Below are 15,678 nucleotides of genomic sequence, written 5' to 3'. Positions count from 1 at the left end.
GCTGTTGGATCTAAATTGTCCTCTGGAAGCTCATATTTAAGGTCTCGGTTGATAGCTGAAGGGCACTGAGGAAGTGACTGGATCATGAAGGCTCTACTGCATTGAGTTAACCATTGATGGGTTATTGATCCACTAGTGTTACCTGAGGGTATTGCATTGTTAGGAGGCTGAGCATATTTGGAGGAAACAGTTCGCTTACTGCATGCCCTGGAAAATTAGACTTTGGCCCCAAACCCTCTCCACATCTCTCTCTCTCTTTCTGCTTCCTTAATTTGATGAAGAAAACAGCTTGACTTTTCTACAATTTTGGCATCATCATGTGTCAACCAAATATGGGCTTTTGTCTCTAAAACTAAGCCAATGGTAACAAGGAAGCTAACTAATTCAGGCATCATAGTGCCCACACATACTTTCTATATCTATGAAACCCAATTCATAGTTTAATAGTAACAGTCGTCAAACTTCATAATTATATATTGTTTTATCTAAATATAATCTTTATATTTAAATAAATAGTTTACCAGTGCTGCATTATTCCCTTTGTGCTAGTTTGATGTGACAGTCACTGAATTTATTTACTATATCATCTTTTTTGAGACATAAAATTAGCATTTAATATCAAAAGAGATTGATAACCCAATATTTATATCTGTGTGTGTGTTCTATGTTTGCCCTATAATTTCTTTAGTGTACATTATGAGATGAAATAATTCAGTGTTTTGCAATTTAAATATTTCTTCTAAGTATTTGAGTCTATTTAACCAGCTGGCCCTAACATTGGGATATTTTTAAATATTTTCTATCACCACTAATTAATGTATAATACATTGATTCCATACAACTTTTGAAAAAAGTAAAAAGTTCACCTGGCTCATGCTGCTACACTCATAGAATTCTTATTGTGGGACTTTTATGCTGTATTTGTGAATAGCTACTTTGTCTTCTACCTAGTGAACTATCTGCAGTACATCCGTAGAACTGTGTTTAAAGTTTTTAATTATCTGGAAAGAAAATCTCTCACTTCAAAAGTTACTGGACACTTAGAGAATAAGACACTGTTGTTTACTGGAGGCAGAGGCTAATAGTCTAGTGGTTGGAGGACTTCAAATACAGCAACATGCATCTCTCATGGAGTCTACCTTCTGTGATCTAAATTTGGGTGGTTAAAGCACGTTGGCTAAGGAAAGGGAAAGACTGCAAACTGGGAAGTCAAAGCATTTAAATTGAAAGGTTGATAATGTTACAAGGATTAGTAGGCTTGGGGGCATTGGGGACTCCTGCTTCTCTGGCAATTTCAGTTTAAAAAAATACTACTGCAGCATATTCCAAGTGAACTTGAGGCTCTCTAAAAGTATATATATATGTGTGTGTGTGTGTGTGTGTGTGTGTGTGTGTTAAAACTCTAAATAATCTAGTTAATGACTTTACTTCTTTGCTTCTTTCTAATATTTTCACCCCCACTTCTATAAATGTATCATAAAATGGTTAATATGTGTCAAATTTTATAGAAACCCATAAAGTTGCAATAAAATGTTGCATGTGATGCTGTAATGAGAATCCTTAGAAATACTTATGTAATCCTATCTAGTTATTTCTCATTTTACTAAGTCTAGAGGATTGTAATGCACTCTGAAATAAATTGCAAAATAAAATATTTTATTTTTATCTGTTTAAATTTTTGTATGCAGTTGTTTCTTTAGTGAACTATTTTTAAAATTAGGCACATTAATTAACACTTTTATTTTTCAAATCCCATTCTAATCTTTATGATTACATATCTGGCATTACTATGTTGACCATGTTCATCTTTCTTATGACCTTTCTCTTAATTAATCATTTTAGTCATAACCTTTAATGGAAAAATAGCACTGAATATATCACATGTGTAGTATATTTTCTTAGCATCATCATAAATTATTTGAGGCAAAATTTTACATTTATAGATTATTAACTAGTATATCCTCCCTCAGGAGGTTCAACAAGGAGACAAAGTTATTTCTGTATGAGTCATGTATATGAATATCAACCCAGGAATAAAATTTCCATTTAACAAATAAATACAGCAGGAAAAAACCAAGTTAGAGGTAAAAAAAGAGCATATATTTCTAGCTTTGCATATTTTAACATTCCTATCCTGTGCTTATTCCCTGCGGCTTATAAAATTCATATTATCTTGGTTAATCACCTTCCTGCAGTTTATAAACAAACATTGGAACGGGGAATAAAGATAAGAGAAAATAAACAAATGCAGAGTTTAGTCACTATTCAAGCTCCTTCCTGGAGCTCAAGAAGTTGATGTAGTACATTTCCATGAAAATAAAGCTGATTGGGTGCAAATCCTCTGGTGCTGGGTTAGCTGCTAAAATCATTTCAGTATCCTAGAAAAACTAAGTTTGCTTTTGAAAGGAGAAAACACACACACATACACACACACACACACTCATGGGCACACACACACTCACAGAGGGCAAACAACTTCTCAAGTATAGAGAAGACATTAGCATAAGAATACAGTAAGTGGGAATTTGGGGAATGACTAAAGAATAGAAGGCAGAGACTTAATAGATCACTTATTTGTGAAATCAGTTTGCTCAAAGCAAATAAAAAAGAAGTAATCAGTTTAATTTGCCAAAACTATATGATGAATTCTAATGATGTGTTTTTGTTCAGTTTCGATAACTCGGGTCCTCAATGCTAGACTATTCAGCCAAGTTGTACGAAAATTAGATATCCTGATACACAAGGCTATGGGTAGTCAGCAGAATGAATATATAGTCATTTTAATCAGCTGTCAAAATATGGGACAAGTTATTACTGTGAATCTTTTTTTTCCATTCAGTGTATAATATCAGGCAAAATTATTTTGATCAGTACATGAGACTTTAAGTGGATAAACATCAATATTAGTAGCAATGTGTTCAATTGTCATTATAACTTTGAAAGTATCCAATGATCATAAAATCCACCTTGCAACATGACCCAAGTAATCTCTACAAATTATAGTGCAAGTCTTATGAGAACTTTTAAATAAATGCTATTAAAAAGCTTTTGGAAAACTGTGAATATGCACTGTAAAAACAAGGGCCTATGAGGACATCTCTGTGCTGTGTCAAAATGGCAGTGGTAAATCTACCCTCAACCTGAGAATCAACACCATGCAGCTTTTATTCTCTTTTAGATTTAGTTTTTATTTATGTGTGTATGTTTACGTGTCTGTCATGTGTATGCAGATGCCTGAGGAGGACAGAGAAGGTATGGGTTTCCCTGCAGTTAGAATGAATGCTGGGAACCTGACTCTGGTCCCTGGTAAAGGCTATAAGGAGTCTAAATTGCTTAGCTGTGTGTTCAGGTCCACCAGGCAGCCCGTGTTGACCTAATTTGTGTTTATATGTTTTCTGAAGCACTTCACTATACATCTGAGGGCTTAATGTTTGTCTTTGTTTTTAAAATACTTTTATGATAGGACTATGACTTCATGGTAAAGTAATATATAAACTTTTCAAATGCTAAATTATTTAAAAGCACAAGGCATTTTTGTTTTTTATAAGGCTTACTGATGTTTGGTTTAGCTATTAGAGAGACAGACAGTCAAATGGATGGACATGTCATCGCTTCCCTCATTACATCCTGAAGCAGAATTTCTCATCATACTTCATCCCATTCTCTTCATTAGGAAGGGAAGATTGACAATAAAAGCCAATTTACCAGGATATCATTGACTTGAAAAACTACATATCATCCCATCAGACAGAGAGAGAGAGAGAGAGAGAGAGAGAGAGAGAGAGAGAGAGAGAGAGAATTGAGTTTTTGAAAGTACACAGAGAAAAATAGGCAAATTCAAGGTGAGGATGTTTAAAATGAAACCCTTTTTACAGTGGCAGGATGGTAGAAATACCCCTTGAAATGTGTTACTACACACGGGAAACACTCTTTCAAGTCGCAGGGCTAGAAAGAAGGTCATGACCTGAGAATTAGAGAATTCAGTTGTTTGAGCATATGCCAACATCATGATCAAAGTAATACGCTTATATTTAAGGACATGACCTTAAAACAAATGTAAATATAAATGTTAAGACACAGAAGATAATAAATGAATTAAATAAATATAAGATGCAAAAAAATCACTCAACCAAAAAAAGAAACTAAAGTTTATATTCTTTTCTTATTTTCAAATTATTTTATCTTATACCTCACATGATACATATTTTAAGTTGCAATGATCTTCTAGTTGTCATCACCTCAGAATGAACTCAAGAATTCTGCGGGCTGGAAATGTTTATCTATAAAACATAATGTACTAAGTTCTAAGTTTGATTTTACAGATTGCAAAACAATAACAATACATGATGTTAATAATCCTATATAGAGGCACATTCTTATTTGGAATTAATTTTATCTTAAGAATGAAATTTTTGTATGTAGTAATGGAGGGAAAGTTCTGTTAAAATGTTTCGTTGTAAATTTTTTTCTTACGTATAAGGCCTTAAGGTTAGCTGGGTCACTGCCCCAGAAGTATCTTGATGACTGGAGAATATAAGTTCCATTCTACTATTAAATAAAGTAGTAAGATGATAACACATGTGTTAGGAGCTTGGAGGTCCTTGTGCCCAGAGATCTCCACGAAACTTATCACACAGGATTGTCCTCTCAAAGGAGTGGACATAAAACCTGTTCTTCCATCCAGAAAGCTGAGAATTGGAGGTGATTGACAACCCAATAATTGTGTGTTGTCTGTTGGGCTCCTACAACCATATGAAGCTGCAACAACCAGGACCAGAAGTGTCTAGTAATCTAAATGACCCTTAGAGCCAGGAGCTCCCTCAAGCTTCCACAACTAGGACCAAAGGTGGCTAATAGCCCAGACGAATGACCTGTAGGATAGCTGTATGACCAAGGCAAGGCTAGATATTTTTCCTTCAGACCTTAAACTAATAGAGTTAGCCTGTATCTTTCGTATTTATCCTTCCTTGTGTTCTTGGGATTGTATTACACCTGAAATTTTTTATGTCCAAAATTTTCCAATTTATTTCCAAATTATACTGTACTTAAATATGCTGATAATTAATTGCCTGACATCAGAGTCTCTAAAAGGTTTGATCCAGGCTGATAAATCAATCAGAACCGGGTTTTCATTCTTACCTCTTAATGGATTGTCTCCTGGTCTGACATCTACAGAGAGCCCTTGATTCAGGGTTTACCCTATATCCTGACAATTATCATCCCACCATCTGACTTGCTTTACCAAAATGTAGCAGAAAGCAATCCTTATTAAATCATAATGAGACAGGCATTCATTCACTTCCGTCAAAACAGAATTAACTGTCAACAGAGAAACACACAAGTGTGAAACCATTTGATCATGTTATATTTTAATTTGTAAAGACAAAAATGACAAGCAATTTATTTACATAAAACTGTACAAAAGCAAATTAAATTATGTAAAGTATCTCATAAATAGTTGGACGACTGTTTAATACATTTCGCCACGTTTAGCAAAGTCGCGTGCATAGTGACATAATCAATGATGATTAATTGTTCTCTGCTTCACTATCAACATCCAAGTAGCAGAACAATAGTCAATGATTAACATTACAAACAGATCGTACCACACGGAATGCAAGTGCTTTAAAATGTAGGAAAAGTTGTCTGAAAGTAAACCCTAGGTAGCTGAACCAATGATGCCTCGTACAGATCTCACACACACCACGCCTGGGTCACAACTCACAACCTTATCAGAGTCCTGATGAATGTTTCTCCTTTTATTTATTATTTTAAGGATACAGCTATTTATTTATGACCAACATAACCTATCATTTGAAATGTCATAGGTCTTAAGATTTCTCACAACTGTTTTAAGATGGCTGTTTGGTTCCTGGCAGTTTTTTCTGACCTCTGTGTTTCCTTATGTATTTTCCTCTAACCGGGCCTCCCAGGGTAGCCTTTCAGGCAAACATCCTCTGTACCACCTTCGCTCTTCCTCTCATAAAAATAATTCCTCCTTTGTTTTTGAAACTCAGGCAACAGGCCAGTCAATAACTCAGACAACAATGGTATCTGGAGATTCAGACAGAGCAGTCAATTTTAGACAGATGCTGCAGACATTTAAATACACACACGTTTTATAGTTACTCGATTTGTAAATGTGTCCTAATGTATAGTCATGCAGAAGTCCACTTGTGTACAGAAAAAAAAGAGAGTTTATATACTGTACAACCAAAAATGGAAAAAAAACACCTAAAAATGAAAAAAAATCACAAAAGTTCTAAATCAATATTCTACTTTACAAAATGGACTGATTTCACCTCTGATAATACTTCCCTGTGTGATTCGATAACCAATAATGTCAATGTCCAGTGAGATTTAAGCAGCCCCATATTAGTGCCTGAATCCTATCTTATGAATGAACAATGTTTAAGACTGGTCTATTATCTGAGTTGGTCAGAAGGCAAATTTTTAATATATTATTTATTCTCAGAAAATAAACATGGATAAATATACAGGATCAAAAAAGTTGAGAATAGCCCATTTCCCCTCATTATCCAAACCCAACAACCATTTGTTTGTTTGTTTTTTTACCATAACAAGAGGTATAAAAGGCACAGTTGCTTATTTTGCATTCACTCATTTATTTATTTTTTTGTTTTTATTTTTTTATTTTCAAAAGCACTCTATATGTGGAGTGGCACCAGATTTAACCTATTTAAAATAAAAGTCATACAAACACAAAATATATTTCTGTGTCATGCCAGCTCATTATATAATAAACATGTTATGATAACTAATTCTACTAGAATTACTTCAAATACTTACAGTACACTGAATTTTATTCTTTCACATCCATTTTAGTTCTAAAGAGAGGTTCACATGTTAAATGACAATGACATGGCTGCCTGACATGTGGTGCAAACATCATTGTGGAATGTGGATTGAATAAATCTGTAGGTCCAGTGTGACCTGTATTAGCTTTATAGACAACCAAAAGATTTTAAGAGTGAAATGAGCTATCTAGTGGCTTCAAGTGTCCCATGAAAGAAAGAAAATATGCATATAAAAAAGTGTTGAACATCAGTGTTATGCAATTATTTCCTTTGTAACGTGCAAGAAAAATATGTATACATTTTCATAAGTATCTTTAGAAGTATTTTGTCTTAATAGGTACTTACAGATTATACAAGGCAGAACTGCTTGAATGCAGTTTTCTAACAAAGTTCTAAAATTTCATCTTTCCATAGTGTAAATAATAACCAAACATAAGCATGTTCAATTATTGATATTTTAGTCCAATGTTTTTATCTCAATTACATCTTGTTTCATTCTACCTATTATACATAAACTAACATCAAAATGAAAATTACACTTAAGAAAGAGCATAAGGAAATGATCCCAAAAGACCCACCAGAGAAATGTCTTCAATGATAAGTATTTTTATGACCTACTGTGAATTATTAACCTATAGTCTAGGTTTCTTCACCTAAAAGTCTAAGAAAGTCTGCAAAGCATGAAACTACCCAAAGCTACAGTGTCTCTACAGTCTTATAGAAAGCCATCAAGGCCTTTGCCAAGTTTTCAACATTCGGTGGTGAGAACATTTGCTCTCTTTACCTGTCATCCCCTATTCTGTTCATGGATTGTCACTTTCTTCTGAATGTCCCAGCTCAAATTTCAGTTTTTGAAAATTATCTTGCATAGAGCAAAGAGCTCAAAGTCTGCATATTGTGTATCCCTTGAAAAATCGACATATTTTTCAACTTTGAGATGCATATATATCATGAGAAATATTACTGTCCAGAACTCATTATTCCATGTTCAAAGATTGTTTAACACGCATATCAAATAATAGTCAAATCAAAGTCAATTAAGGTGTTACATTGTTTAAATGTTGTCTGGAAATGGATTGTATGAAATTTGAAATTAGTGCACTTTGTTGTGACCAAAAGAAAATTGCAATTATAGTTAGAAATGATAATCGGATCATCAAGAAATCTGGGATCCTGAAATGACAAGAGGTCTCTCATAAAATTAAATCCCAATGTGTCTTTCCATATCTCACTATGCATCAACATGACTTTAGAATCTTCTCTGACAGTATCACATGAGACTAGACTTGGGCTTTGATCAGTTGCCTAGCATATTAAACATGTGTCTCATTACTTCTTCTATTTTATAAGCATCCAACTAAAATTCATTTTCAAAGAAGACTTTTCTGGGAAAAGAATTAATATAAAACATGCTAGCATCTGAACACTTCTGTGTCTGCGCAGATACTGTTGCTTCTGTTGTTTAGTGGGTTTCTCTGTCAAGACCAAATCAATTTCATTATTTCCCTGATGCTGCTGTGTGATCTTTGGCCTCATAATGACATAACAGTTCAAGTTCATTCATTAGTGATTCTATTCCAAAACATTTTTTACAAGTCACATTTCATGTAATTAATTTGTCAAGATTGGATGAGTATATTTTGTGAATGTATGGAAAAGAAATTGATACTCTTGACCTCAAAATAACGACATATGGCAGCTTGGGACTGCATCCTCCCACTGAGTTTTTACTTTCCTCTTAACTTTTGTTCGAATATTTAAGCTGTTGTCTTCCTGAACTACATTTCAAAGGGTCCCCTGTCTTCCTGAACTACTTTTCAAAGGGTCCCCTGTATAAAGACTGTACCATTAAAGGGATTCTTATCGGCTGACTTTAACAATAATAAACCATTGATGTCATGTCTGAAGTATTTTTTTATCTGTCCTGAATTTATTAACCAGTCAAATGACACTCAAATAAATCAAGGTAACCAAATTCATGCCTCAGATTGGGAATAATGAGGGTGTGCTCTGTTCTGCTAATCAGACTTGTTACCATGAAAAGAACTTGCAACCATCTTTTTGTTGTTGTTGTTGTTGTTGTTAGGGTTTGAGGGGAGGGGTAGCAAAAAAGAGAGTGGGTGTTGGGGATTAGTGAAGGGTGTAGACATGCAAGTGACAAGAATGGGTTCTACTCTGTACACTCATCAGGCAAACAATATCACGAAAGGCCTGATGGGGAGGCGGAAGTGGCAGGAAAGCTTTGTTTCTTTGGTAGCCCCCTCTTTGTGGTTAAATGGTTTTACTTTGTAATGTTTTTGCCCCTTACTCTCCTCATACATGAAAAGAACTTTGCTGTTGCTCCTTGACAGCCTACAGGTAAACTTCTCTTCTAGTGAGAGTGTTGACAGGGGATGGCTTATATTCCCCTGTTTTTGTTAAAGGAATATCCTCAGGGTTGGCTTCCTCATTTTTGCTGAAACTAGCTGCACTGAAGGTCTCATAGGATGAGGTCAACTTTTTGTTCAGGAGGTTTCTGTTGCGGTCACCCATGATGGCAGCTTCGCCATTGGCCAGCTTTTCCTGGCTTCCTCGTTCATCGACAGGCATGAAAGTGGAGAGTTTGGGCTGGCTCTTCTTCCTCTCAGGGGAAGTGCGGACTGGCATCCAGCAGGAGTCTGAGTGGCCATACTCATCACATTCACGGGTGCACTTGCCAGTCAGAGCTACATCCGGAAGAGGCCTTGAATCTGAAATTCAAGAAGAAGAAACTATCAGTGTTAGAATGCAGCAACAGACTTTCCTGCTCCTTATGAGCCTCCTACTCATCAATTCACAGAACAGTACTTATTTCATGTATAGTAAAGATAAGGTTTTGCAAAAATAGGTAACTACAGAAGAGAGAAATGCTGCAATGATAATTTATGTGTATAAAATAGTAAGTTATATATTCATTTGCTATATTGCAGAGCCATGCAGCTATTCTCAAGTGCTAAGTGAAAATATATATATATATATGCATATATATATATTTCAATGGATGTTAAGTTTCCACATAAACAAGAAAATTATTAAATCCAAAAACATAATTTTCTGTATCTATAAGTTATCCCATAAATAGTGTGCTGTTGCCAATTGGATTCACTTACGCATTATTCATAGAATACGCAAATAGGCAGAACCTTATACTTAAAATACATTCAAAGATGCGAGGGTGACCGAAAAGTAGAACCTAAACTGACATCACATTAAATGATATAAAGTTCAAAAGCAAAGTACAAGCAGGATAAACATCTGAGCACATTAGCAACAGAACCTCAATTACCACTCCCGACCCGCTGTTATCCACCACCATGATAGATGAGCTAGTGTGTGTTGTAGGACAGTGCCTACGTGTTACATGGAAATATATTTCCAAATGTACTTGTTGAATGGAAATCTGAACTATAATGTATTGAGTATGTGTGGTTAAATTCTGAAATGATTGATTGATATAATAGCATATATTTCTAATTAATGTTGTTTAGTCCTAAGTCATTTCTAAAGAGTTCTTAGAGATTCAGACTAAATATTGCAGTCAAGAATTATTGTATGCATTAATAAAATCATGATATGCATGGATAAAATCCTGATATGTGATTATATACTTTCTTAGAATTAAAAAATCTACTTACTAGCTTTTACTAATTTTTTGAAAGATAAAGAGACAGAAACTTGCTCTGCCACAAATAATTCTAAAACAATAACCTGTAGGGTTTCATTTAATGCATTTCATAGTTGAATTTATCACTCATAAAAACACAATATGATATCATCCCAATGACTATCATATGGGTATTGAATTCTTATAACTTGGAACTTAAAAATAAATCAGTTGCGACTCCAACATGTACACTCATAAGTAGTAAGTTAAATATTCATAACCCCAAGTGGTTTAGGTTTAAAATGAAATTCTTTTACATGATTCCAAGTATTTCTTAAGTTTTATTTTGCTAAATGTCCTAACTATTCAATCATTTGTTTACATTTTTCTTTTATGGATAGATTATTCACACATGTAATTATTCATTGAAAGTATTCACACTACTAGTTGACTTCTGGGTAAACAAATCCTTTAAGAGGCAAATGAAATAAAGGTGGTGAGTTTGAGAGTTTGCTTAGCAGTTAACAGCATGACTACCCTTTAGAGGACTTGGATTCTGTTTCTAGAATGGAAACAGTGGCTTACAAACTGTGACTCCAGTTCTTGCGGGTCTGAAACCTTCTTCAGGTCACCATGGGCACCAGATACAGGAGTGAACACAATATGCATGCAGGCAAACCAAACACACACACACACACACACACACACACACACACACACTCACACTTTCATTATTTTAATGCTGAGCCCCTTTACTGAATCATCTCTTAAAAAGAAAAAACAAAATACAACAGAACAAAAGCTAATCCCCTTTTAAAATTTGATTTAAATAGGGAAATATGAAATCTGTGTGGCTATATGCTATCTTGATTATCATATATACTTTGAGTAGAAAAGTAATTTGAAAATGTGAGGTGTAAGATCAGTTTTATTTTTTCACTCTAAACATTTGTTTTCCTCGCGTCTTTAAGAAATCCAAGGCAACTTTTCTTCTTACAGTATTTATCCAGCACAAATGAAAAAATTGGAACTTAGTTATTGAAATAGGAAATATCTTCATGAAGGTGGTGGTCATTTTCTGCTCAAATGACCCAGCACTGTTTTCCATCATTTCATCCTGTTTCTTTATTTATATAATTAGCAAGCTGCTGTGTAGAAATATTTGCTTCTGGTTTTAAATTTATTGCTTTGGTTTTGCTTTTCTTTGAGATACACTTAGAAACAGATTGCATAGGTATGCTGATGATCCAACAACTCTTCTTACTGCTTTTCGTACATTGTGTATAAGAATTACACATGAGCCATAAATACATTATTCATTAAAATTTGATTCTTTTTAAAGCATCAACCCATGACATAGTCAACCTTTTCCTCTGTCCATACTTCACAATCTGGAGTATTTCCTACTAAAAATATTTTCCTCTTACTGCTTTTAATGACAGGCATTACTCCCCCTTTTTGTCACAGTCTATTTACAGGCTGCCACATCTCTATCCAAAAAGCATGACTGTTAATAAGGACCTCCTGTCATTTCCAAAGTCAAGCACATGATTGGGGATCACAGTGGAAGTTGACAAGGCTAATTGGCTGAGACATGTTGCAGTGTTTGTCATCAAATTTAGAAAATAATCAAGAACAACTACAAGGGAGTCATCAGGAGCAATCAGAACTTTCCCTCCTGATGACTGAAAAAAATCTTCAAAAGCTATGCCAATGATTAGCCCATGCAATTTGTATTATGATGTAATTTATTAAGGGAATTGATGAGTGGAATAGTAGCTCTCTGTGATTATATGTTTTCTTATTTCAATTATGCTGGCATATATTATTATTATTATTATTATTATTATTATTATTATTTAAAAAGTTATATTGGAACATTGAAGATCCTTTGGCATAATTCTTTCCGCCAGAAAAGACCTTCAAAATATCCTTTGTAGGATTATGGAGTACAACTTTCTATAACCATTGCCTCCTTTAATTCTTTAAATAATGTATTTTGCTTTGCTTTGGTTTTTGAGACAAGATTTCTATTTGTGTCCCTAGCTGTCCTGTAGCTCTGGCTGTAGACTAGGCTGATCTCAAACTCAGAGATCTGCCTGTCTTTGCCTCCTAGGTGCTGGGATTAAAGGCATGTGCCACCACTGCTCGGAAAGGATGTATTTTTTTAACATCTAAGAAAGTTATTATAACTTTAGTGCAGTATTATTCCCATTATTTTGGACAGAGTAAAGACAGAAAACAGTTAATACAAATCTTGTTAGCATGTAGTACAGTAATAGGAGCATTAAATGTTCCATTTGGAAATATAAAATTCTCTAAAACTAATTTCAAGGATAATCCAGCTGTTTAGAGGCGTTAGCATTTCATTTTCCCAACACTTTTTCTGTACATTTACTTACATAGTGTGTATTTGTACAATTCTATGCATATACCTATGTGTGCAAGCTATGAATGAATGTTTGTATCAGCAGATAACACACAGGAGTAGGTTCTCTCCTATGATGTGAGTCTCAGTAATAAACTCAGTACTTCAGCCTTGGAGGCACATGCCTTCCCCTGCTGAGCACAAACCTCAACTCCTACCAAATATTAAGAGAACACAAGTAGAAATGGCATTCAGTTGGTCTTCTCCTCCTTAGCATGACTTGTGTAAACCCATTATAAGAGAGTTGTGAAATTTACTAGAAAGATTACGTTGGTTTGGAGAGCTAAAATCTTTTCTTACACAATAAATAAGCTTCCTGATAAAATACATGGTTTCAAACCATTATAATAGCAAGGAATCCTGGAGTAGCTTAGAATATGGAAGTACCTTCCTATAGTCTATCCATTTCCTTATCACTTCAACAGGAGACCGAGGAGGGCAGATGCAGTGAGGGGTCAAATGTGGCAGAACATTATTTTAAGGTGTGTGACTTTTGTTTATGCTGCATTTGTTTAACTCCGTGAAGCTCTGATGGTTAGCCTGTCTAAAACACCTGATGGTCAAAAAAAAAGAGCTGAATGACCAATAACAAGGCAGGAGAAAGGATATGTGAGGCTGGCAGACAGAGAGGATAAACAGGAGAAACAAGGGAGGAGGAGCACCAAGATGATAAGGAGAGGAGGACACCAGGGACAGCCACTCAGCTACACAGCCACCCATGGAGTAAAAGTAACATACACAGAAGTAAGGAAAGGGAAAGGTCTAGAGACAAAAAGTAGACTGGGTAATTTTAGATAAGAAAAGATAGCAAGAAATAAGCCAAGCTAAGTCCCGGCATTCCTAAATAATGATAAGACTCCATGTGTAAGTTATTTGGGTGCTGGATGATGGAACCCCCCAAAAATAAGAGTAAGTAAACAGCAACAATAGTTAAATCTCTGGGAGAACAGAGGCCAAAGAATAAGTGTCCTGACTTTCACTTTTGGGTTTCTCCATTTTACCACCTTTCTCCTTTCTAAAGTATAAAAGAGGAGTTATTTAGAGGTCAATTACTGCTATCCAAACTCCTAAGAAAAAGGTAGACTCTGAAGATAAAAGGTATCTAAATAACACAGAAAACCAATGCCACAAAGTCATATATTATATTACATAGTCAAAAGAATGGCTTCATTTCTTCAAAACAAAACAAAAAAAAAACCTGTAGATCTCCTAAAATCAAGGAAACCATACACTAATTTAAAAAGTGAAGCTCTTTCTCTCCAAAGGAATTCATATTCTTACTAGAAAGGGAAGAGGTATGGGCTCACAGGCAGAGGCTGCAGGGTGCTGAACTCAACAGGAATGGCAGATTCCAACTGAAATGCTAATATAGAGGGGGAAATCTCATGGAGCTTCAACCTACACAAAGAACTAGAGTAACTAATGCTAGGAACGGGACAACTGCTCTTCCCCAGTGAAGAGTCCCCACATTGTTTGCACAATACCAAAACTTCAGTCCTGAATTCATATACATACCGGTGACCTTATACAGACTGAGTGTACACACAAGCACATATAAATATATGTACACATATGTAAACATATATAAATGCATGCACATGTAACAACCATTAAGGAAAAAGAGTCCATGGATTTTAGAGAGAATAAAAGGATGCATGGGGAAAGCTAGAGGGAGGAAATAATGCAATATTTCAGCTAAAACAAAAAAACTAAAAAGACACGTAGATAATATGTAGTCTTTAGAAACAACAAGGACAGCTCGGTTTACAGAGACACTTAGTGTCTCCAGAAGCCTGCCCACAGCATTTGAGCACCATTATTCTAGGAGAGCACAGAGGAATCCAGTCAATTGTGGACAAATTTTCAGAAGGGGGGGTTCATGTATGTTGCTGATGCTTCTTGCCAGAACCCTGGCAACAGCATTTCAGGTCCTTCATTGGGGCTGAGGATACACTGTTCTTCCCATTCACCCGAGAGCAAGAACAACTTGTACTGAGCTTTGAAAGATTTCTAGTGAGGCTTTATCATTTATTGGTTTTACTTACAAAATATTTAATTTGTACACCCCATGAGATAAATGGGTTGTTCCTCTGGGTTTTTGCATTTCAAACATTCATGAAAATCCTCCACTTTGATCTTGAAAATCAAGTATCTGTTTATTCTTTACAAAATTTTGTGAATGGGAAATATATTTTCTTCTTTATACAGAAAATTTGTGTTGACAGCTTTTCCTCTCTTTTCTAATTTAAAATTAATTTGTTCTTGCATTCCAGGTATTAAAAATGTTGTTTTCTTCTAAAAGTTTCTTTAAAATTTACTGAAATTTTACAATTAGATGATCTTATCTTATATTCAATTATTTAAGCAAGTGAGGCCAGCAAAATGGCTTAGCAGAGTTCATCTTCAAGACTTACATGAGACTCAAATCCTGCAAGTTCTCCTCTGAACATTTATGCATTGCTCTGTGGCTGTTTAAAAAATATATGAATGGTTAAATGGAGTTATCTGTTCAACACACACTGAAAAACCTCAATGTCTGACACTATCTTTAAACCTATGCTTAAACTACTGGGTTGCTAAAAGCCTGGCTGCCATCTTTGGTCTGGAAAGTTCAATGGAGAGCATCTCCAATTAAAAAAATATCAAAATACCAAAAAAAAGGATCTAAAACTCAGAGGTTAAAATTATGGCCAAGACAATGAAAATAGAAAAAATACCTGAAACACAATGTACACTTTGATATCAAATGGATAAAGCAAAAAAGCCATTCATCCTAAACCCTGCAGAATTTTTGGTAAATGTACATGATT

The 15,678-nt window shown here is 34.9% G+C and overlaps 1 protein-coding gene across 6 annotated transcripts in view; it reads right to left on the bottom strand.

Moving 5' to 3' along the window:
- Nucleotides 1–5,352: 5,352 nt before the first annotated feature.
- The window catches only part of Pcdh7 (protocadherin 7), a 414,645-nt gene continuing 404,319 nt past the window's right edge, over nucleotides 5,353–15,678 (bottom strand). For 4 of the 6 annotated variants that reach the window (XM_005074393.4, XM_005074394.4, XM_040747085.1 and 1 more), the window contains one exon: nucleotides 5,353–9,547. In XM_005074393.4, coding sequence (XP_005074450.1) covers nucleotides 9,171–9,547 — 377 coding nt within the window. In that variant the 3' untranslated portion in view covers nucleotides 5,353–9,170. The remainder of the gene's footprint in view (nucleotides 9,548–15,678) is intronic. The other 2 variants (XM_040747086.1, XM_013116541.3) reach the window with 2 other exon arrangements.

The sequence above is a fragment of the Mesocricetus auratus genome, unplaced genomic scaffold, assembly GCF_017639785.1.
Source record: "Mesocricetus auratus isolate SY011 unplaced genomic scaffold, BCM_Maur_2.0 Super-Scaffold_100006, whole genome shotgun sequence".
Taxonomy (NCBI): domain Eukaryota; kingdom Metazoa; phylum Chordata; class Mammalia; order Rodentia; family Cricetidae; genus Mesocricetus; species Mesocricetus auratus.
Note: the sequence above shows the minus strand (reverse complement) of the source record. Positions and strands in the feature narration are given on the sequence as shown.